A 23,378-nucleotide genomic window follows, 5' to 3' on the forward strand; every position below is an offset into this window, starting at 1 on the left:
TCGCTGTCGCCGCCGAGGCTCACCCCCACCCCCCCTCTCGCCCGCCGCCGTTGACAAAGCACACCGAGCGCTGCGTTTGGACTAGCAAGGTGCACGAGTGGGTCCGCGCTCCCCCTAGGCGCAACGCCGGCGCAGGAGGCAACACACACTGACAGAGGAGCGCGCCGACGGCGAGCGACTTATGCAGAGGGAGCGTGAGGAGGAAGAGCGCTGCCAGAAGGAGGAGGAGGAGCGTCATGCCCGCGCCGGAGCAGCCCAGCAGGCAGTGCAGCCGGTGCAGCAGGGCGACGTGGCTCGGGCCTGGGAGGTGGCACTCCCGTGGGCTGCCTGGCGCCGCAGCTGGTCGACCTCACCGGCGTTGCTTCGGGCGTCTTCATCGCCTAGGGCACCGTGCGCGGCGGCGCAGACTTTTTTTATTTCATGTTTAATGTAGATGTGGACTTTGGCCAGCAGCTAACCGGTTTTAAATGCTTTATTTATGTTTAAATTTGAACGTGATTGCTCTTTTTCTTAAGTCAGTGTTTAAAAAAATATGGATTGGATCAGCGTTCGGTGCACGCGCCAACCCAAATGGAAAAACGAACTCTGATGTCCGATCCAAACTGACAAAAGGCGGACAAAGCACACGTCCGTTTGGGTCACACGTTCAAGTTCCTCTCAGGACTTCATCTCGCCGGAGACCTTGCCGGAGGAATGCAGTCAGTTAGGGCTTCTTTTCTGTCTTGAGTGCATAAGAACGCCCTAGCCAGAGGCAAACGGTCTCGAAGGTTTAACTAGCCGAATCAGCAGTGACCAAGAAAGAAAAGAAGCAAAACAGCTGCCTGCACAATACTAACAAACGCAGGGAACACACACTGAAATGCACTCAACAACTACTCAAACCAGACTGCATCTCTCTTCCTTCCATTCTCAGCACTGCCACAGTGCAGTTCCGCGTAATTTACATAGGGGGGATGGGATGGGGATAGGTTACAACACTTGATGTGTACCCAAAAAACAGCATCCTAGTTGCTGCACAAGAAGCGTAAAACCTACCTAGATGACACACAGATAACTACTCTCAGGTTGCATTTATACAAAAAGTGGTTACTCTGAAACTAAACGCTGCCGCCACAATGCAGTTCTAATCTTCTGCAAAGCTAGACCCCATCCAGAGCATCATCTGTCTCTGCATACTGAACATCCATGTCGCCCAAAACATCGTCCGTCTGCGGTCGAGACCGAAGCTGTGCGCATACCACTACCATGGTGCGGTTGCTAACCGCCGCAGCATCTCATCCGTCCTCTTCGCACTGGACTCCATCTCCTCCATTTCCACGTCCATCTTTTTCAGAGTGTCCTTCACACTTGACATCATGGACTCGAGCTCCTTCATTTTTGCTCCGGCACGTGCCCGCTCCAGTTTCATCTCTTTGTACCCTTCATGCTCAGCAGGGTCTCTAGGTAGAGCAGAAAGGCTGAGGAGATCATCGATGCGTTTGAGCAAGAACTTGACATTCATGCCCAGGAGCTCAAAGGCCTCCAAGGTCTTCTTCCAGATCACAAAGTCCTCATGGGAAGAAGCATGCGCTTTGCATGCTCTGATACCCTCCGCGATGTTGATAGTCTCCATGATCACTCCCACGGCGAGTGTGAGGTTTATCTGCTTAAGCAGATCCTTGTGAAGGAATGACTCCTGGGCACAGCACAGCTCATAGTACGTCTTGCGTAGGTGGTCAGGAAACTTGCAGTCGATGACCAGACCATCTACGATGATGTTGAAGTTGCTGAAACTTTTCACATCATCGAAACCGATGGCTGTATCTGAAAATCTGATGCCGTCTGTTATTGAGTCACTGGCTGGGTTACTGCCATCGCTCCGAAACTTTGGATTCTCCTTAGATTTGACATCAATGGATCTTTCTTCTTCTGTGTTGCAGAACCAAAACATCATTCAGAAGATTCAATGGTTAGCTTATCCATGTACAATAAAACTCACAAGTGTAAAATCAACACAATGAACTTTGACTCACTCAATATCTTCTCTTTGCCTGCTTCCAAACACAGGAGACCAAGTGCTCCATCAGTTATAGTGAAGTTGTTCGCTCTCAATATATAGACCTGAATGGAAAGCGTACAAAAGACAAGAGAAACTTTAAATATTGAATAAGTGCGGACAGAACACGCACAAAATAATTCAAGAAATGTATATCCTGCAAACATTAATGAATGTAGTGCCTGCCAATCAATAGTGTAAAAGAATGATCAAGCAATTGAAAATGTATTGGGAAAGACTTGCCTTAAACTTTGCTGAACTGACAAGTTGAAAGACTACAACATCTCCGACCTTAATATCATGATTAAGCGCAAAACCTCTCCAACCACCACTAAGTCCTTGCTTGGCACCTAGATATTTTGCATCATAATTATGCCCATCCTCATCTTCAAGCACAATAGTAACGTCCTTCTTTGGGAGATGCTTGTTGCAGAAGCCAGACGGTAGACCCTGGGGGAGGAACGTAAAATTCAAATGCAGAGGAAGCAAAAACAAAGAAAAGGAGATGTTTTCATTAATCCCATCCCATGTACACTAAGTGACACTCAGGAAGCGTCCACACATATACTAAGCTTCTGAGACTGCTCTACCTGAAACTAAATTTCAAAAATCATAAGGTGCTCTAAATTGTACAGCTTCCACTTTTGCAGAGAGCTTTTTTGCCCAGAAATTTGATTACCTTCTGATATAAAAGAAAAGGTAATCTGTATTTTTGTTTAGCAGGCATTTCCTCCCATTCAATATTTGGCGTCTTGGGTCCACATGTTGTTCATAAGAAATGATCACCTAATTCTTAAGCTTTGAACAAACATGTAAATAGCTAATCAATAGACTTACCAGCCAGAAACCCTGAACAACATGTGAATGTAGCATATGCTTGACAAAGCTAGGATGTTCGGCTGGTAACTTTACCAGTACCTCCTCAGCTCTCTCCATAGCAGACCCAAAGTTACCCTGAACTCTGTAGTTTGTTCAAAGATTGAATTGAGTAAGTATGCTTTTTGAGAACTGTTAATGCATCTTACTCTCGAGAAAACAAGAAAAGTTTGAAGTACCTTGCACATGTCTTTTTGCAATTAACAGCAGCTACCTGTCAAGTCACGCTTATTCATAGTGAGTACATGGTTTCAGTTTTGAACTAAATAGAAAGTGAAGAAACTGGAGGTTAAAAGACAACAGTTATATAGACTCTATAAGGCAACGCATATGAACATAGCAGAGTCCATAAATGTTTAGAAACACATTCACCATTGTGTCCAGAAATTCAGCCCATTAAGATTTTTTGAGCCAGTCATCTGAATCCTGAAGTGTGAAAAATACATATTGATCCACTTAAACCAAATTATGACATCATTTTTTTAAAATGAAGGTATGTAACATATGTATGTTCACAAAAAGAAGGTATGTAACATATGAAAATGTGATTCTTTCAGGTTTTGAACAACAAGAGTGTCTTAAATGCGGTAACGTGGAATCATTCCATGGGCCTCACCATCGGCACAAGATCTTCTTCTATGTCGCTCTTGCTGCTGTTACTGCAGCCGCTCTCAACCAAGGCAAGCCTTGGTGTTGACAATTTCAACTTCTGCTCCATGTTGCTCTGGGCCTTGACAAGCCTCCCTCTCTTCTTCTGAAACCCAACCAGCCAAAATCTTTGAACCATTTTATGCAATTGTTGAAGATAAGAAAATTACTGAATTTTTGGGTTTCAAAATCTTTGAAGCATTATGAACTCATAAATGAAAAATTGGAAGAACTGTTTACTAACTGTAATTTTCCACGATAACGACCAAATAGCATGCGCAATGACAAGAATGGAACTACTGAATTATCTTACTTTAGCGGTGTCAGTACCCTGAGCATTGTGTGTTTGAGAAACATCAAGCAGCTTTTCTTGTTCACTGTCCAACCTCCGTGGCTGCACAATCTGACATGACGAATAAACCAACTCTTAGAAAAGTTAGATCAGTAAGCTGAACACTCGTAATTCAGTGAAATTGTGAGATGAAAGGGAAAACAAACGAGGAGCTAGAGCCACAAATGCACATGTAATCATGTGGAATGTATGTACACAAAATTTACTCCCTAATTAATACAAGAGGGCTAAAGCAACAACCAATGGTTCACTTACTCTCAAAGGAACATATTCATCCTCGTCATCTGTGTCACCGAAATTAATAACAACAGGCTGTTGATCAACAACAACAGCAGCAAGCTTATCATCCTGCTATCATTAAATATAATCATGTCATGAAAAAAATTTGAAGTTTCAACAAAAGGCCAAAAAGAAACAGATAATCTCATAACATAGAATGCATATACGGTCATGAGAATTGGTTGCATTAGTATCCACCATGATAATGAAACATGAAAAATAACATAACAAATTAGTCCATACTTCAATTTACTTTACCAGAGACAGACTCCGGCGGTCATCCAAGGAAACCTCATAATGTTGGAAGTATTAGTTGCTACAGTGCTAGTGAGACCGTGAAGATTTGAAGGGGGGAAAACCTTAAACAGACGGTTTCAGACTCCATTATAGTTTTATTATTACTTTTTTTGACCAAGTCCATTATAGTTTATCAGAGGCAGCCCCACATAGTAAGTCTGATCAAGATTCAGAAAATAAAGACTACTGCAGACCTGCAGTGGCCCACAATCCGAGTCGATCTCAAGCTGAAGGACCTCACCATTGTGGCCGTCGGCACAACATCAGCATCCTTGTCGCTCTCGCTGTCAAGCAAGGCGAGCCTTTGATGCACCAGTGCCATCTTCTGCTCCATGACCATCTTATCTCGCTGGCTCTTGTTGACAGACGGGGAACCTCCTCCTCCTGCTGGCCTCCCTCTCTTCCTCTGAAAAGCAGCCGCCCAAAGCAGAGACTTAAGTTCAACATACAATCAACAATCAATCATTTTGCATTACCAATCCCATCTAGCAGTAGGCCGTAGAGAAACAAAAACTGTTCTGGCTGGACGGTCGAAAGATTTATTTTCTCAAGAAACACTTTCTTTTTAATGTTCCAAGAAGCACTTTCTCCAAAGCTATCACAGGATGACGAAATAAAACAAAAGGAGCCCTCCAGAATCCAGATGTCACGTGATTGCAGTGTAAAACGCTCCATTAATCGAAGATTCAAGAGAACGCTGAGAAATCAAGAAACCCTCGACCACGAACTAAGTATAAATCACAGCCGCACGAATCGAAGGAAGTGGAGGGGGTGAACTTGCCTTGAGGGATTGATCGATCGCCATCGCCTCCGCCTCCGCCTCCGCGCTCGTGGAATCCTGGTGGAGGGGTGCTTCAGGCAAAAATGGCGGAGAGGAGAGGACTGACGAGTTGCACAGACGGCACAGAGGAGAGGGGAGGGGAGGAGGGGGTGAAAGGAGGGGGGAAGGAATAGTGCTGGACTGGGGTAAATAAAAAATGTAGAAAAATGGTAAAAGCAGAAACAGATGACCGTTCGGCTACAGTGATTGATGGACGCCGCGTATGTCCGTTGATTAATTTTTACCGGCGCGCAGTTTGAAAAGTGTCCTGTACACATTTGGAAACCGTATTTACCATTTTCCATGTTTAAAAAATTTGCATTTACCATTCCACTCAACTTCTCCAACGCATTAACGGAATGAACCTCGAAACTTCTCAAACGGAATGCAAAACAGCCCGTGGAAAAAGCTCACCACTCGTCTCAAGACAGGTTCTTAAAGAAAATCTATTTGAAAGTAAAAAAGAAATGTAGGGCCACGACGTACACGAACATATTTTGATTGGGCGATAATACTACATCCACGGAGCGACAACGGACTTTTACGGGCTCCCTTCACACTCTCGCATTTATCCTGGATTTATTTCAAGAATTTCGGCAATACGTTTTCAGTGGAAGGAGACGTTTCCGTCGACTACGAGGCGCCTACGGTGACTTCGTAAAATCTCAAGATGATATGCCGGCTCAGTCTTTCGGAGGTGCTCATAGGGGTAGGGTGTGCGTGTGTGCGTTCATAGGGGTGAGTGTATACGCGTTTATATGAGCGCTTGCGTCTATACTGTGTTAAAAAAATTAACTCTTTCCCCTTATTTTCATGGGAGTCGGCCCTCCACCCTCCATATTCCAATCAACCAGTAAACTCTATAAAACTTAGCCCGTGAACCTAGCATTGCTCTTTGATTGGGTTTCACCTCAATCATATGCAGAATTTACTAAAAACAGCCGCCCGCTTTTGCTGTGCCATTTGGTATGCAACATTTATTTGATGTTTGTTTATTTTCTAGGGTTTTTCCTTTCATCTGTATTTTTTAGTAATAAGGTCGTCGTCAGTTTTGTCCGTGAGTCTTTTGCCTTTCTGCTTCTAGTGTTTTTATTTTTTAATGATTGTGCTGGCAGGTTCGCTAGAGCCTTTACACAAAGATGAACCGGTGTCCATCACCTGCGGCCTTGTAGGATGTCTTGGCGCTATGTGTGATGCACTCGAGGGGAGAAGGAACACACCTACCCGAAGGATTAATGGACAATCACTTGTGTGTATTCTTTGTATCATTACCATTGGTCCAATGCAACGAGGTCCATGGATTTGAATTACTGAAAAAGACTTTTGCCCTGCGTTATAGATAAGGCAATGACCAACATATGATTCGATACAAATACACGCCACCACAACATACATGCACATCCAAGACATGATACATAGGAGCTGATACAACTCCAAGCAAACATCAGGTCGACAATAAGCATCACTATGAAGATACCGTGGTTCTCAATTGTGAACAAGCCACCGCGAAGAGATAATGCCGAGCATCGACGAGACATGAGATCTAAGGCGATGCGTTCAAGAAGGGTATGACACCGGGCGCCATCACCGCCTGATCCAAATGATCAAGATCTTCATCTGGAGCAACTCGAAGAACAGAGAGACGCCGCGACGGAGCCTTCAAGAAACATATGACACCTACGAACACCGCCAGCGTCGGTCTGGCAGAGGCCAGACAGGGGATACCCCCGGCAAACCCGCTCTGCCTTCGATCAAGGTGCGGTCAACCACAAGATGAACCACACCAACGCCATGAAACAGTCGAAACCCAACCTCCACGTCGTCTACACGGCCATGGAAGTCAGACAGCCCCTGAGCCACAAGCTTCGCCCACGAGCATAGTGGTTCCCGCCACCAAGGCCGCCGCCCTACGACCAGACACCACCGAGAGCTCCCAAAGTGTGGGCTTCAAGCCTACCGGCAGACCTCGACCATGGCGAAGCCGCCAGCGACCAGCTTGCCTCGAACAACGCTAGGTCCGGAGTCAAGAAGCACCAGGTTAGGGAAAGGGGGAGGAGGAGGAGCAGAACACATCCATTCCTAGCGCACCTGTAACGCCTTGAGACCGTTGCGCCAGGTGTCTTCTAGTTATGCGCGTTGTTGCCATGTCTTTCGCTTGCGTGTTGCATCTTGCCATGTCATCATGTGCATTGCATCATCATGTTTTCAAAACTTGCATCCGTCTGGGTTCCCCCAGTTCCGTCTGTTGTCCGTTCTGAGCCCAGACATACTTGCACGCGCCCGCGACACATCCGAAATATTATTTTATAAGTGGCAGGAAAATAACCTCGGAATGGGTTGAAAGTTGGCATGCGGTGTTGTTATGTTGTCAGTAGGCTGCTGTCAATTTTCGTCGCATTCGGAGCTCGTTTGATAGCCCAACCGTTAAACATATGGCCGCAATATAGTCGGTCAAACGTCGGACGTTTTCGGTCTCCGGAAATAATCGCCGGGCCGCTCTGCTTCCCTCTCTTCACAGCCCACGGCCTCTCCACAGCCCACCTAGCCCACCTATTTATCTCCTCCGCTTCGGACCGTCGGATCAAGATCCGATGCCCGAATGCGGATGAAAACCCCTGCTAACCCTAATCCTAACCCTCCTTTCCTTATATAAACCCCCTCCCTTCCCAATTTTGGGCAGTCTAGACCAACCCACCTACCTCTAGCCTTCCCCCTCCTCAGATTCCGCGCCCAGCTGCTCCCCGCCGCCACTTGTCGCCGCCAGGCAGGCAAGCCGCCGCCCGCGGCCAATCCGGGCACGCCACCTGTCCCGCGCGCCTCCACTCCGCCGCCAGCCCACTCGGGCCCGCAACAGGCCCGCCCGAGCCCATCGGGGCCCGAGGCAGCCCACCCCGCCGCCAGGGAGATCCCGCTTCAACCCCGTCGGACCCCGCCGCCCATCGCGCCGGCCGATCGCCGCCGACGCGCTCCAGCGCCTCCGCCACCGCGCCGCGCGCCGTCCAGTCACCGCCACTGCCCAGATCGGGTGCCGGGTGGCTGGGATCCGTTCGTCCCGCGGCCTCCTCCCTGCCTCCTCGCCGGAACCGCCTCGTTGACCTCGCGGAGCCCGCCACCTTCGCCGCTCGTCTCCCTGACCGTCCTCGTCGCCAGATCCGGTGCCCTCGCGACGCCCCGAGGCCGGATCCGCCGCCACGCACCCGTTCCCGACCTCCGTTGCCCTTCCCCGTGCTCGCCGCCGGCCGTCGTCGACGCCCTTGCCTTCCCTCGGGCTGAGGGAGAGGACGAGCGCACCGCTGGGCTGCCTCCCTCGCACGCGCGTGGGCCGGCCTCGCCCCGGCCCAGCAGCGCCCCGCCAGTCTCTCCACCGAACCGGCCTGTTAGGCCCAGTGGTGAGAACACCCCAGCCCAGCGCCTAGAAGATTAGGCACAGTGCTTGTTTTTTCCCTCTGGTCGATTTTAGGATTTATCCAGTAAAAATAGATTTACAGAAAAGCCCCTAGTGTTCATGCATTTAATAACTCCACAACCGTGCATCGGAATTAAACAAACTTAATATGAAAAATTCTTAGAATTTTGTCTAGTTTTATAATATGCCACTTTCATCCATGTTTGAAATGTTTAAAATGTTGTTTGTTTAATTTTGCTCTTATGCCTTGCTAAAATGATTTATTTCATAACTAAATATCCGTAGCTCCAAATTTAATAAACTTTATATGTAAATGGGGTAGAAAAATGCATAAAATAACTTGGTTCACTTTATTTTGATGTTTAAAAACTTTAAAATATGCTTTAGGACAGAACAATACCAAATCTAATATATGCTCATGAGGATTTTTCCGGACTTGTTGCTTGTTGTTCCGGCCTCATTTAAACTTGCCTAAATAGTTAGCATATGCCACCCCTTGCCATGTTTAATAACATTTAATTTTGTTGGGTACATAAACGAGAGGGAACTAAATAAGTCATGTGGTGTTTCGTCAATATGCAACTCGTTGCATATTGAGCTCCACTTAATTTGTAGTATTGTTTGTGCATTTTGCCATGCCATGCCTCATTAAACCGGACATGCATCATACTTGGTTGTGCTATCACAATATGGTGAAGTTGAAGTTTGTTCCATGTTGGAACATGGTTATGTTGTGATATCACAATATCTCTTATTTTATTAATGCATCTATATACTTGGTAAAGGGTGGAAGGTTCAGCCTTATGCCTGGTGTTTTGTTCCACTCTTGCTGCCCTAGTTTCCGTCATACCGGTGTTATGTTTCTTGATTTTGTGTTTCTTATGCGGTTGGGTGTTATGGGAACCCCTTAACAGTTCGCTTTGAATAAAACTCCTCCAGCAAGGCCCAACCTTGGTTTTACATTTGCCTAGCAACCTATACCTTTCCCTTGGGTCGGCCAACCCGAGGGTCATCTTTATTTCAACCCCCCCGGGCTAGTGCTCTCTAAGTGTTGGTCCGAATCGAGCTGCTTGCGAGGCCACCTCGGGGAAACTTGAGGGCTGGTTTTACTTGTAGCTAGTCCCATCCGGTGTTGCCCTGAGAACGAGATACGTGCGACTCCTATCGGGGTTGTCGGCACATCGGGTGGCTTTGCTGGTCTTATTTTATCATTGTCGAAATGTCATGTAACCGGGATTCCGAGACTGGTCGGGTCTTTCCGAGAGAAGGAATATCCTTCGTTGACCGTGAGAGCTTGTGATGGGCTAAGTTGGGACACCCCTGCAGGGTTTAAACTTTTGAAAGCCGTGCCCACAGTTATGTGGCAGATGAGAATTTGTTAATATCCGGTTGTAGAGAACTTGACACTTGACTTAATTAAAATGCATCAACCGCGTGTGTAGCCGTGATGGTATCTTTTCGGCGAAGTCCGGGAAGTGAACACGGTCTTGTGTTATGCTTGAACGTAAGTAGTTTCAGGATCACTTCTTGATCACTTCTAGCTTCTCGACCGTTACGTTGCTTCTCTTCTCGCTCTTACTTAGCTGATACGTCTCCAACGTATCTATAATTTTTGATTGCTCCATGCTATATTATCTACTGTTTTGGACATTATTGGGCTTTATTATCCACTTTTATATTATTTTTGGGACTAACCTATTAACCGGAGGCCCAACCCAGAATTGTTGATTTTGCCTGTTTTAGGGTTTCGAAGAAAAGGAATATCAAACGGAGTCCAAGCGGAATGAAACCTTCGGGAACGTGATTTTCTCATCGAATACAACTCTGGAGACTTGGACCCTATGTCAAGCCACGTAATAGGAGGCCACAAGGTAGGGGGCACCTACCCCCCCAGGCGCGCCCTCCACCCTCGTGGGCCCCCTGTTGCTCCACCGACATACTTCTTCCTCCTATATATACCAACGTACCCCCAAACGATCAGATACGGAGCAAAAAACCTAATTCCACTGCCGCAACTTTCTGTATCCACGAGATCCCATCTTGGGGCCTGTTTCGGAGCTCCGCCGGAGGGGGCATCGATCATGGAGGGCTTCTACATCAACACCATAGCCCCTCCGATGAAGTGTGAGTAGTTTACCTCAGACCTACGGGTCCATAGTTAGTAGCTAGATGGCTTCTTCTCTCTTTTTGGATCTCAATACAATGTTCTCCCCCTCTCTTGTGGAGATCTATTCGATGTAATCTTCTTTTTGCGGTGTGTTTGTTAAGACCGATGAATTGTGGGTTTATGATCAAGTCTATCTATGAATAATATTTGAATCTTCTCTGAATTCTTTTATGTATGATTGGTTATCTTTGCAAGTCTCTTCGAATTATCAGTTTGGTTTGGCCTACTAGATTGATCTTTCTTGCAATGGGAGAAGTGCTTAGCTTTGGGTTCAATCTTGCGGTGTCCTTTCCCGGTGACAGTAAGGGCAGCAAGGCACGTATTGTATTGTTTCCATCGAGGATAACAAGATGGGGTTTTCTTCATATTGCATGAGTCTATCCCTCTACATCATTTCATCTTGCTTAAGGCGTTACTCTGTTTTTAACTTAATACTCTAGATGCATGTTGGATAGCGGTCGATGAGTGGAGTAATAGTAGTAGATGCAGGCAGGAGTCGGTCTACTTGTCTCGGACGTGATGCCTATATACATGATCGTACCTAGATATTCTCATAACTATGCTCAATTCTGTCAATTGCTCAACAGTAATTTGTTCACCCACCGTAGAATACTTATGCTCTCGAGAGAAGCCACTAGTGAAACCTATGGCCCCCGGGTCTATCTTTATCATATCAATCTCCTACTACTTTGTTATTTACTTTGCTTTTATTTTACTTTGCATCTTTATCATAAAAATACCAAAAAAATTATCTTATCATATCTATCAGATCTCACTCTCGTAAGTGGCCCTATAGGGATTGACAACCCCTATTTGCGTTGGTTGCGAGGATTTATTTGTTTTGTGCAGGTGCATGGGACTCGCGCGTAACCTCCTACTGGATTGATACCTTGGTACTCAAAAACTGAGGGAAATACTTACGCTACTTTGCTGCATCATCCCTTCCTCTTCGGGGAAAACCAACGCAGTGCTAAAAGAGGTAGCAAGAAGGATTTCTGGCGCCGTTGCCGGGGAGGTCTACGCAAAAGTCAACATACCAAGTACCCATCACATACCCTTATATCCCGCATTACATTATTGTAACACCCCGGATGTAACTTTCCCTATTTGTACTCCAACTCTTGCCGTTTCAGGCGTTAAGTTATTTTATTTCCTCGGGTTCGGGTTTTGTCTCCGTGTGTTGTTGTCTTTGTCATGCATCTCATATCATGTAATCATGTGCATTGCATTTGCATACGTGTTCGTCTCATGCATTCGAGCATTTTCCCCGTTGTCCGTTTTGCATTCCGGCGCTCCGTTCTCCTCCGGTGGTCATTTCTAGCTATCTTTCGTGTGTGGGGATTAAACATTTTCGGATTGGACCGAGACTTGCCAAGCGGCCTTGGTTTACTACTGTAGACCGCGTGTCAAGTTTCGTATCATTTGAACTTTGTTTGATACTCCAACGGTTAACCGAGGGACCGAAAAGGCCTCGTATGTGTTGCAGCCCAACACCCCTCCAATTTGGCCCAAAATCCACCAAACTCTACTCCATGTCCTAGAGCGTTCGATCATGATCGTGTGGCCGAAAACCGCACCTCATTTGGACTCTCGTAGCTCCCTCTATGCCTATAAATAGGTCCTCGAAAATCCCGGATCCCCTCCTCCTCAAACCCTAGATCCAACCCACCGCGCTGCGCCGGACAAAACCAGCGCCGACGGACACGTCCGCCGCGCCCGTCCACCGCCACGTGGCGTGCTGCCATTCGCCGCCTCCGTCGCCCCACTTCGCCACCGCCGCCGGCCCGGGAGGCCCAGGAGGGGCCCCCGAGGCCCAGTCGCCTGGCCGCGGCCGCCCGGGGTGTCGCCTCCGCCCCGCCGCCCCGAGAGCCCGACCCCGCCGCCTTGCTCCTTCCCGCCGGCGAGCCGGAGCCCGCGCCGGCCACCGCCTCCTCGCCGGCCGAGCCCGCCGCCTCGCCCGGCCGCCGCCGCCGCGCCCGGCCGCCGCCTCCGCCGACGCCGCCGCCTCGCCCGGCCCGCGCCCCGCCGCCGCCGCCTCGCTCCGGCCACCGGCGCCCTCTCCGGCTCGATCCAGCCGCCTCGGGTTGCGTGCCCGAAACCCTAGATCCAGATCTGGGTAGTTTTTTTCACTAAGTCCCGGATATTTTTAGTTCATATGCTCATGTTCGCGGCTCCGTAACTTTGCATCCGTAGCTCCGATTTGGGGCATATAGCATATCAAAATGTTCATCTCAGAGAGTACATCATTTCATTCCATTGCATCATTTTCATTTGAGTTCATCTTGATGCCCGAAATGCTGTTAGAAGAGGGCTACTTGAGTTAATTGTCAGATCTGTTACTCCGTTTAGCACTTTTGTCATTTTTGCCATGATTAATGTGTGCATGATATGCCTGTGAGTTCTTATTATGTTTTGTTAAGGGTTTTGTCATCTATTCATAGGTGCAACCCATGTATTCTTAGGATGTGTGTGGTGACTTGTGCAAGCTTGCAAAGTGGTGCACTTGCTAATTCTGTTTTCAGGGACTTAGTGATTTCACTAAGTCCTGGGATTGTTTAGTTCATGATGCCATGTGTTCATGCTATTTCCTAGTGATCCGTGCCTCTTTTGAGGATGATCAGTAAAGGAGTTTTGTTAATCTTGTTATTCTCTATCCATAAATGCCTTTGTTTGCAATTATGGAGCACCCTAGCTTGAGTCAATCGAGCTCTACTTTTGCTTCGTGGTGAATCTGGGCAGATCGTTAACTTGTTTGCGATTTTGCCGATGTTATTGTAGTTGATCCGTGCATGCTATGCCATTGTTCATGCCATGTCTAGCTGGTATTTTGTGCCTTCTTAATGGATGTATGCTTTCCTTGCCATGACTTGCACCGTAGTGAGTGCATCAAGCTCGTTTACATGCCTTCGTGAGTTATATTTCAGCATGTCTCAGTTTCACTAAGTCTGAAAACTGATTATGTTTTTGCTACGTTCGTGTGCTTGTTAGTATATTTTGTGATCCCTTTTGGCTCAAGGTCACTAAGGGACTTTTGTCAAGCTTGTTGAGTAGCTCCATGCCATGTCCTTCTTTGTCATGTTCAGGTCATGTAGCGTGTTGTTTTGTTGCTCCGAAGAGGGCTATATGATCTGAAATTCCAGACAAGTGTTAATTTCACTAAGTCTGAGATCTGTTTTACCATTTGCGTTTTTGCCATGCTTGTTTGAACCTGTTAATGAATGAATTGGCCATAGCTCAGTGCTAGACTTTTGTTAAGCATCTTGTGTGCATCCCTGCCATGTATTTTGTTGTCATGTTTGGTGGCTGTAGCATGTTCATCTCATTGCATTTAGATGCCTACTTGCTGTAAATCGCAGACCGGTGTCAATTTTGAATCGCTTGCCATTTCCAAACCATAACTCCGATTCCGGCGTTCTTTATATTGTTTTCAAGCGATTTCATCTCATCTTTCCAGTGGCACCCTTGGAATTTCAAGTTGATGCCAGGTTCATGCATTTCCTGTCATATCTTGCATTTTGCATCCCGCATCGCATCCCGCATAGCATATCATCTTTGCATCTTGTTGTTTGAGTTTGCACGTGGTTTATTGTATCCTTGTTGCTTGTTTGTCTTGTTTGGGTAGAGCCGGGAGACGAGTTCGCTAACGAGGAGCCCGTTGAGTTTGCTTTTGAGGATCCAGTCAACTCTGACAACTATGCAGGCAAGATGATCATACCCTCGAAATCACTACTATCTTTGCTATGCTAGTTTGCTCACTCTTTTGCTATGCCATTGCTACGATGCCTACCACTTGCTTGCAAGCCTCCCAAATTGCCATGTCAAACCTCTAACCCACCATTGTCCTAGCAAACCATTGATTGGCTATGTTACCGCTTTGCTCAGCCCCCTCTTATAGCGTTGCTAGTTGCAGGTGAAGCTTGGAGGCCGTTCCATGTCAGAACATCATTTATTTACTTGTTGGGATATCATTATATTGCTATGTTATCTTAATGTATCTATATACTTGGTAAAGGGTGGAAGGCTCGGCCTCTCGCCTAGTGTTTTGTTCCACTCTTGCCGCCCTAGTTTCCGTCATATCGGTGTTATGTTCCCAGATTTTTGCGTTCCTTACGCGGTTGGGTTATAATGGGAACCCCTTGATATTTCACCTTGATTAAAGCTTTTCCAGCAATGCCCAACATTGGTTTTACCAGTCGCCACCTAGCCTTTTCTTTCCCTTGGGTTCTGCAGACTCAAGGGTCATCTTATTTTACCCCCCCGGGCCAGTGCTCCTCTGAGTGTTGGTCCCACCGAGCGATGTCCGGGGCTATCAGGGGCAACTCTGGGCTGGCCTACCCGACGTCTGGCTCATCTGAGTGTGCCCTGAGAAAGAGATATGTGCAGCTCCTATCGGGATTTGTCGGCACATTCGGGCGGTGTTGCTGGTCTTGTTTTAACCTGTCGAAGTGTCTTGAGTTACCGAGATACCGAGTCTGATCGGAACGTCTTGGGAGGAGGTCTATTCCTTCGTTGACTGTGAGAGCTTGTCATGGGCTAAGTTGGGACTCCCCTGCAGGGATTGAACTTTTGAAAGCCGTGCCCGCGGTTATGGGCAGATGGGAATTTGTTAATGTCTGGTTGTAGATAACTTGAACCTTAACTTAATTAAAATGAATCAACTGAGTGTGTTACCGTGATGGCCTCTTCTCGGCGGAGTCCGGGAAGTGGACACGGTGTTGGAGTAATGTTTGCGCAGGTTGTTCTCTAGTTTCTCGCTCGTGCTCTGTCTCCTCTTCTCGCTCTCTTTTGCGAATAAGTTAGCCACCATATTTGCTAGTCGCTTGCTGCAGCTCCACTCATATTTAACCCCCTTGCCATTCCTATAAGCTTAAATAGTCTTGATCGCGAGGGTGCGAGATTGCTGAGTCCCTGTGGCTCACAGATTACTATTACACCAGATGCAGGGCCCGATGATTCCGCTCCAGGTGACGCGTATGAGCTCAAGTGGGAGTTCGACGAAGACTCTCAACGATACTACGTTTCCTTTCCCGATGATCAGTAGTGGTGCCCAGTTGGGGGTGATTGGGACCGTGTCGCATGTTGGGTTCTCTTTTATTTTGGCGCCGTAGTCGGGCCATGAGTGTTTGGATGATGTAATGTTATTTATATACTTGATTGACGTGGCGAGTGTAAGCCAACTATGTTATCTCCCCTTTTATTATCATTACATGGGATGTTGTGAAGATTGCCTAACTTGCGACATATGCCTTCAATGCGATTATGTCTCTAAGTCGTGCCTCGACACGTGGGAGCTATAGTCGCATCGAGGGTGTTACAAGTTGGTAATCAGAGCCTTCCCCGACCTTAGGAGCCCCATTGCTTGATCGTTTTTAGCGGCCGAGTTATGTCTAGAAAAATGTTTTGAGTCTTTAGGAATTATATATCGGAGAGCTTAGGAATTCTTTTTACTTCCCAGTCTCCTCATCGCTCTGGTAAGGCATCCTGACATAGAGTTTTGACTCTTCTCTTCTCAAATTTCACTAAAAAAATTTTAGGATCACGCGGGTATCTTGGAATCGTTCCGATGGTTTTATGATGAGAACATTGACTTGGTGCCTCCTGTCAGGGGTTTAGTGGAAGTGTCCCGGGGAGTTGAGCTCTGAGGTGTTGCCATCATAATTTTATCGTTGCAGTTCTGGAATACCTGAGTTTAGTACGCCAACATCGAAAATCTCTTTTATGCAGTTCGTTGGTGAGATAACCTCGACGCCATCCAGTACTGGGGCGGGAGTTCGGGAGTATCGCCATAACTTGTATAACGGATGCTTTTCGAAGGTTGAGGTAGATGGTTTCCGAAGGTTTCTTGGTTATGTGTTGAAGGATGGATACAGCTGGATGTAGGAATTGCTAGTTTGGGTGAGATATTATGCTTCCCCTGTATCCCCAACACCTGATTGCATAACCGGAAAGGTTCGGGAGTTTCATAGGTGGAAATTCATCACTCTAGTTCTTCTTCTACGGATATTGGTTTGAAATTGGGATTTCTTACCAATTATTCGTTCTTGATCCGTACCTTGTTGATTTATTTCTCTACCTTAATTCTACGTGGTTTCTCAATTTATGGATATGTGACCATTTCAAGAGGAATGCATTCATTCATTTTGTTCGGATGTGAAGACTATATGTTGCAATTTTCATTCCGTTGGATTCAGCTTCAATATTTATCTATCAATGTGCTAATGGTGGTCAACCTCTTCAGGATGGCTCCTCCAACGCGCACGACTCCGAATCCTGATCCGCCACCACCTCCACCTCCTCCAGAGGCATGGCAAGCTGTGATGGCCGCAAGCAATGCAAACACACAGCTGATCATGCAAATTCTTCAAGAGCGTAATCAAGGCAGTCAAGGGAATCAAGGCAGCAATCAGAGTCACTTTGCTACACTCAACCAGTTCCTTGCTAACGGTCCAAAGACTTTCAGCAATTGTGTTGAGGCAACCGATGCAGACGATTGGCTTGTGGATCTGTGTAAGCATTTCGAGTGCAGTAACGTCAGGCCTGAGGACTTTGTCAAGTTCGCTTCCTTCCAACTCAAAGATCAAGCTGCAGAATGGTTCCAGCAGTACAAGGACTCCAGAGGTGGACGTGTTATCACTTGGGATGATTTCCGTCGAGATTTCTGAGCTCATCATATTCCGCAGAGTGTGGTTGAAAGCAAGTGTGAGGAATTCCGCAATATGAAGCAAGGCTCTTTGTCTGTCTATGACTACAACAAGTTGTTCCAGAAGCTCGCCCGCTTTGCCAAGCAGGACGTCCCTGATGAGAAGAGCATGATATACCAGTTCAGGAGTGGTCTCAGAGAAGAAATTCAGCTCGCTCTTGTCCTCTTTGAGCCCTTGAGGTACGATGAGTTCTACAACATGGCACTGAAGCAAGAGGCTGCTCAGTTGAGGTGTGATGCTTCCAAGAAGCGAGTCAGAGATGTTACTCCCTCTTCCTCTACTCAAGTGGCCAAGCAGCAGAAGTTTTGGCTTCCTCCTCCTCCGTTCCGTCAGCCGTATCAGCAAAAGAGCAAAGGTGGCAGTGGTTCTTCCCACCCACCCAACCCTGGCTTTCAGAACAAGACTTCGTCTCAAGCTCCAAGATCGAGTGCTCCGTATCACCGTCCACTTTCAGAGGTCACGTGCAACAAGTGCCAACAGAAAGGTCACTATGCCAACAAGTGTTTCAACCAGAGGCATCTTCCTCCTCCTCCTGTGAGATCGGCAAGTACAGCTGTGGTCAAGCATAACCCCAAGTCCGCCAAGGTCAACTTGATGAATGCAGCTCAGGCAGAGGACTCGTCAGATGTGATCATGGGTAACCTTCCTGTTAATGATTTTCCAGCTAAAGTTCTTTTTGGCACGAGTGCATCGCATTGTTTCATCTCGAGGCCATTTGTTTCTAAGCATGAGTTACCTTTGCAAGATTTGCCTAGATAGTTATCTGTTGTTTCTCCGGGTAAATTCATGAATGCAAGCGCTATTGCCCCAGATGTTTCTATCACATTGGGCGATTACAAGTTTCTCTCTTCTCCGGTGGTTCTTGGTAACTCGGATATTGATCTTATTCTCGGAATGGATTGGCTTTCTAAGCACAAGGCACATCTTGATTGTGCTGCCAGGCAGATTCAATTGACTCATTCGTCTGAGGATGTAATTGTCTTTGCCGCTCGTGATGATACCATTCATCTGTTTTCTCTCAATGAAAAGGGTGAATTGGATGCTATTTCGCAAATTCCAGTCGTTTGCGAATATCAAGACGTCTTTCCAGAAGAGCTCCCAGGAATGCCTCCGCACCGGCCAGTTGAATTCATTATTGATCTTGAGCCCGGCACGGAACCTGTGTGCAAACGTCCTTACAAGCTCGGACCTGAAGAGTTGAAGGAGCTGAAGAAGCAACTCGATGAGCAAGAAAGAATGAGTCTCATCCGGCCTAGTTCTTCTCCGTGGGGTTGTGGTGTTCTTTTTGTGAAGAAGAAGGATGGAACGGACCGACTTTGTGTTGATTACCGTCCAGTGAACAAGAAGACCATCAAGAACAAATACCCACTTCCCAACATCAATGAGCTGTTCGAACAACTCAAAGGTGCCCAAGTATTCTCCAAGCTTGATCTCCGTATGGGTTATCACCAGATTCGCATTCGTGAAGAAGATATTCCCAAGACAGCATTCAGAACAAGCTTTGGTTCATATGAATACACTGTCATGTCTTTTGGCCTCGCCAACGCTCCTCCGACGTTCTCTCGCATGATGAACTTCATCTTCAACGCCTACGCCAATGACTTTGTTTTGGTCTATCTCGACGACATTCTGGTTTTCTCGGAGAACAAGGAAGATCATGCCAAGCACTTGCGTTTGGTTCTTGATAAGCTCAGAGAACATCAGTTCTACGCCAAGTTCTCCAAGTGTGAATTTTGGCTCGATGAGGTTCTTTATCTTGGTCATATCATCTCTGCCAAGGGCATTGCCGTGAATCCTGAGAAGGTGTCTGCAATTGTGAATTGGGAACCTCCTCAGAACGTGAAGCAACTCCGTAGTTTTCTCGGTCTCGCAAGCTATTGCCGAAGATTCGTTGAAAACTTTTCTAAGATCGCGAAGCCTCTCTCAAATCTTCTTCAGAAGCACGTCAAGTATGTTTGGTCTCCGAAGTGTGATATTGCTTTCAACACTTTGAAAGAGAAATTGGTCACTGCTCCAGTTCTGACTCCACCTGATGAATCCAAGCCGTACGAGGTCTTTTCTGATGCCTCTCTCCAAGGTCTTGGCGCAGTATTGATGCAAGAGAAGAAAGTTGTTGCTTATACATCTCGCCAGTTGAAGCCTAATGAGAAGAACTACCCCACTCATGATCTCGAGTTGGCGGCAGTTGTGCATGCTCTTTTGACTTGGAGACATCTTCTATTGGGAAGAAAAGTGGACATTTTCACTGATCACAAGAGTCTCAAGTACATCTTCACTCAGCCTAATCTCAACCTCAGACAAACTCGATGGGTCGAAATGATTCAAGAGTATAATCCGAGTATCGAGTATACTCCAGGCAAGGCCAATGTGATTGCTGACGCTTTGAGCAGAAAGGCATACTGCAACAGTCTGATTCTCAAGCCTTATCAACCCGAGCTTTGTGAAGCTTTCCGCAAACTTAATCTGCAAGTTGTTCCTCAAGGTTTCCTCGCCAACCTTCAAGTCTCTCCTACCTTAGAAGACCAGATTCGCCAAGCCCAGCTTCTTGATGCTATGGTGAAAAAGGTGAAGATTGGGATTGCCAAGAGTCAGTCCAAGTACAAGTGCTACCGCCTTGATGACAAGGACACTCTCTTCTTCGAGGATCGTATTGTTGTACCCAAAGGTGACCTCCGTAAAGTGATCATGAACGAGGCTCACAATTCTCTCCTCTCCATCCACCCTGGGAGCACGAAGATGTATCAGGACCTTAAGCAAGCTTATTGGTGGACTCGAATGAAGCGCGAGATCGCTCAATTCGTGAATGAATGTGATGTCTGCAGAAGAGTGAAGGCAGAACACCAAAGGCCAGCAGGTCTCCTCCAACCTCTTGCCATTCCAGAATGGAAGTTTGACCACATTGAGATGGACTTCGTGACTAGGTTTCCAAAGTCCAGGCGTGGCAATGATGCTATATTCGTTGTCATCGACAAACTCACCAAAGTGGCTCACTTTCTACCTATCAAAGAGTCGATCACTGCAGCTCAATTGGCGGAACTCTATACCTCTCGAATTGTCTCTCTGCACGGTATTCCTCAAGTGATCTCTTCAAACCGTGGCAGCATCTTTACCTCGAAGTTTGGGGATTCTTTTCAGAAGGCCATGGGCACTAACATCCGCTTCAGCACAGCTTTCCATCCTCAAACAAGCGGTCAAGTCGAGCGTGTCAACCAGATTCTTGAAGATATGCTCAGGGCTTGTGTGATCTCCTTCGGCATGAAGTGGGAGGATTGTCTTCCTTATGCTGAATTCTCCTACAACAACAGTTTTCAAGCAAGTTCGGGCAAGGCCCCTTTTGAAATTCTGTATGGCAGGAAGTGCCGTACCCCTCTCAACTGGTCTGAAACCGGTGAACGTCAGCTTTTGGGTAATGACTTAATCACAGAAGCAGAAGAAATGTGCAAAGTCATTCGTGATAATCTCAAAGCAGCCCAATCCCGCCAGAAGAGCTACTATGATAGTAAGCACCATGATTTGGCTTTCGAGATCGGAGATCATGTTTACCTCCGTGTCTCTCCTATGAAAGGTACTCGTCGCTTCGGTATCAAAGGGAAGCTTGCCCCTAGATACGTGGGACCTTTCAAGATTGTCAGCAAGAGAGGCGACCTCGCCTACCAACTCGAGCTTCCTTCAAACTTTGCAAATGTTCATGATGTGTTCCATGTCTCTCAGCTTCGAAAGTGATTCAAGACTCCTGACCGCACCATCAACTTCGAGGACATTGAGCTCCAAGAAGATCTCTCTTATCGTGAGCACCCAGTTGCTATTCTTGAAGAGACTGAACGCAAGACTCGCAACAAGTCAATCAAATTTCTCAAAATCAAGTGGTCACACCATTCCGACCGTGAAGCTACCAGGGAACGCGAGGATCACCTCCGTTCTGAGTACCCGACGTTCTTTCAGTCCTAGATCTCGGGACGAGATCCTTTCGTAGTGGTGGAGTGTTGTAACACCCCGGATGTAACTTTCCCTATTTGTACTCCAACTCTTGCCGTTTCAGGCGTTAAGTTATTTTATTTCCTCGGGTTCGGGTTTTGTCTCCGTGTGTTGTTGTCTTTGTCATGCATCTCATATCATGTCATCATGTGCATTGCATTTGCATACGTGTTCGTCTCATGCATTCGAGCATTTTCCCCGTTGTCCGTTTTGCATTCCGGCGCTCCGTTCTCCTCTGGTGGTCATTTCTAGCTATCTTTCGTGTGTGGGGATTAAACATTTCCGGATTGGACCGAGACTTGCCAAGCGGCCTTGGTTTACTACCGGTAGACCGCCTGTCAAGTTTCGTATCATTTGGACTTCGTTTGATACTCCAACGGTTAACCGAGGGACCGAAAAGGCCTCGTATGTGTTGCAGCCCAACACCCCTCCAATTTGGCCCAAAACCCACCAAACTCTGCTCCATGTCCTAGAGCGTTCGATCATGATCGCGTGGCCGAAAACCGCACCTCATTTGGACTCTCCTAGCTCCCTCTATGCCTATAAATAGGTCCTCCTCGAAAATCCCGGATCCCCTCCTCCTCAAACCCTAGATCCAACCCACCGCGCTGCGCCGGACAAAACCAGCGCCGACGGACACGTCCGCCGCGCCCATCCGCCACCACGTGGCGTGCTGCCATTCGCCGCCTCCGTCGCCCCACTTCGCCACTGCCGCCGGCCCGGGAGGCCCAGGAGGGGCCCCCGAGGCCCAGTCGCCCGGCCACCGCCGCCCGGGGCGTCGCCTCCGCCCCGCCGCCCCGAGAGCCCGACCCTGCCGCCTTGCTCCTTCCCGCCGGCGAGCCGGAGCCCGCGCCGGCCACCGCCTCCTCGCCGGCCGAGTCCGCCGCCTCGCCCGGCCGCCGCCGCCGCCGCGCCCGGCCGCCGCCTCCGCCGACGCCGCCGCCTCCCCCGGCCCGCGCCCCGCCGCCGCCGCCTTGCTCTGGCCACCGGTGCCCTCTCCGGCGATCTCGATCCAGCCGCCTCGGGTTGCGTGCCCGAAACCCTAGATCCAGATCTGGGTAGTTTTTTTCACTAAGTCCCGGATATTTTTAGTTCATATGCTCATGTTCGCGGCTCCGTAACTTTGCATCCGTAGCTCCGATTTGGGGCATATAGCATATCAAAATGTTCATCTCAGAGAGTACATCATTTCATTCCATTGCATCATTTTCATTTGAGTTCATCTTGATGCCCGAAATGCTGTTAGAAGAGGGCTACTTGAGTTAATTGTCAGATCTGTTACTCCGTTTAGCACTTTTGTCATTTTTGCCATGATTAATGTGTGCATGATATGCCTGTGAGTTCTTATTATGTTTTGTTAAGGGTTTTGTCATCTATTCATAGGTGCAACCCATGTATTTTTAGGATGTGTGTGGTGACTTGTGCAAGCTTGCAAAGTGGTGCACTTGCTAATTCTGTTTTCAGGGACTTAGTGATTTCACTAAGTCCTGGGATTGTTTAGTTCATGATGCCATGTGTTCATGCTATTTCCTAGTGATCCGTGCCTCTTTTGAGGATGATCAGTAAAGGAGTTTTGTTAATCTTGTTATTCTCTATCCATAAATGCCTTTGTTTGCAATTATGGAGCACCCTAGCTTGAGTCAATCGAGCTCTACTTTTGCTTCGTGGTGAATCTGGGCAGATCGTTAACTTGTTTGCGATTTTGCCGATGTTATTGTAGTTGATCCGTGCATGCTATGCCATTGTTCATGCCATGTCTAGCTGGTATTTTGTGCCTTCTTAATGGATGTATGCTTTCCTTGCCATGACTTGCACCGTAGTG

At 47.4% G+C, this 23,378-nt stretch overlaps 1 protein-coding gene and 1 long non-coding RNA gene across 3 annotated transcripts; one reads left to right on the forward strand and one right to left on the reverse strand.

The window, feature by feature from the left end:
* Nucleotides 1-873: 873 nt before the first annotated feature.
* Nucleotides 874-5,440, reverse strand: LOC125536010 (B3 domain-containing protein Os01g0234100). Of its 2 annotated transcripts, none has more exons than XM_048699091.2 (10): nt 5,269-5,440; nt 4,729-4,893; nt 4,167-4,262; nt 3,873-3,962; nt 3,528-3,665; nt 3,091-3,125; nt 2,873-2,996; nt 2,279-2,485; nt 2,013-2,100; nt 874-1,908 (listed from the first exon to the last, which is right to left on the reverse strand). In XM_048699091.2, exons 1-10 carry the CDS (start codon nt 5,290-5,292, stop codon nt 1,241-1,243), a joined length of 1,635 nt encoding a protein of 544 aa, XP_048555048.1. In that variant the 5' UTR covers nt 5,293-5,440; the 3' UTR covers nt 874-1,240. The 2 variants fall into 2 exon arrangements, with proteins under 2 accessions (XP_048555048.1, XP_048555049.1); XM_048699092.2 differs by having other exon boundaries at nt 4,167-4,259; nt 5,269-5,439.
* Nucleotides 5,441-7,991: 2,551 nt separating this feature from the next.
* LOC147984060 (uncharacterized) lies at nt 7,992-11,043 on the forward strand. The gene is made up of 2 exons (XR_015615829.1): nt 7,992-8,696; nt 10,457-11,043. It is a non-coding gene; the product is annotated as an uncharacterized LOC147984060 (long non-coding RNA).
* The last annotated feature ends 12,335 nt before the right edge of the window (nt 11,044-23,378 follow it).

The sequence above is a fragment of the Triticum urartu genome, chromosome 2A, assembly GCF_056163025.1.
Source record: "Triticum urartu cultivar PI428250 chromosome 2A, HENAU_Tu73, whole genome shotgun sequence".
Lineage (NCBI taxonomy): Eukaryota > Viridiplantae > Streptophyta > Magnoliopsida > Poales > Poaceae > Triticum > Triticum urartu.

What these genes read in the sequence shown, in the direction of transcription:
- LOC125536010 (XM_048699091.2), bottom strand. Translation starts at nt 5,292, where the DNA reads ATGGCGATCGATCAATCCCTCAAG. An exon ending in AGGGTACTGACACCGCTAAA is followed by an intron (nt 3,666 to 3,872) that starts GTAAGATAATTC and finishes GTTGGGTTTCAG; the next exon opens with AAGAAGAGAGGGAGGCTTGT. An exon ending in AGGCAAAGAGAAGATATTGA is followed by an intron (nt 1,909 to 2,012) that starts GTGAGTCAAAGT and finishes TCTGCAACACAG; the next exon opens with AAGAAGAAAGATCCATTGAT.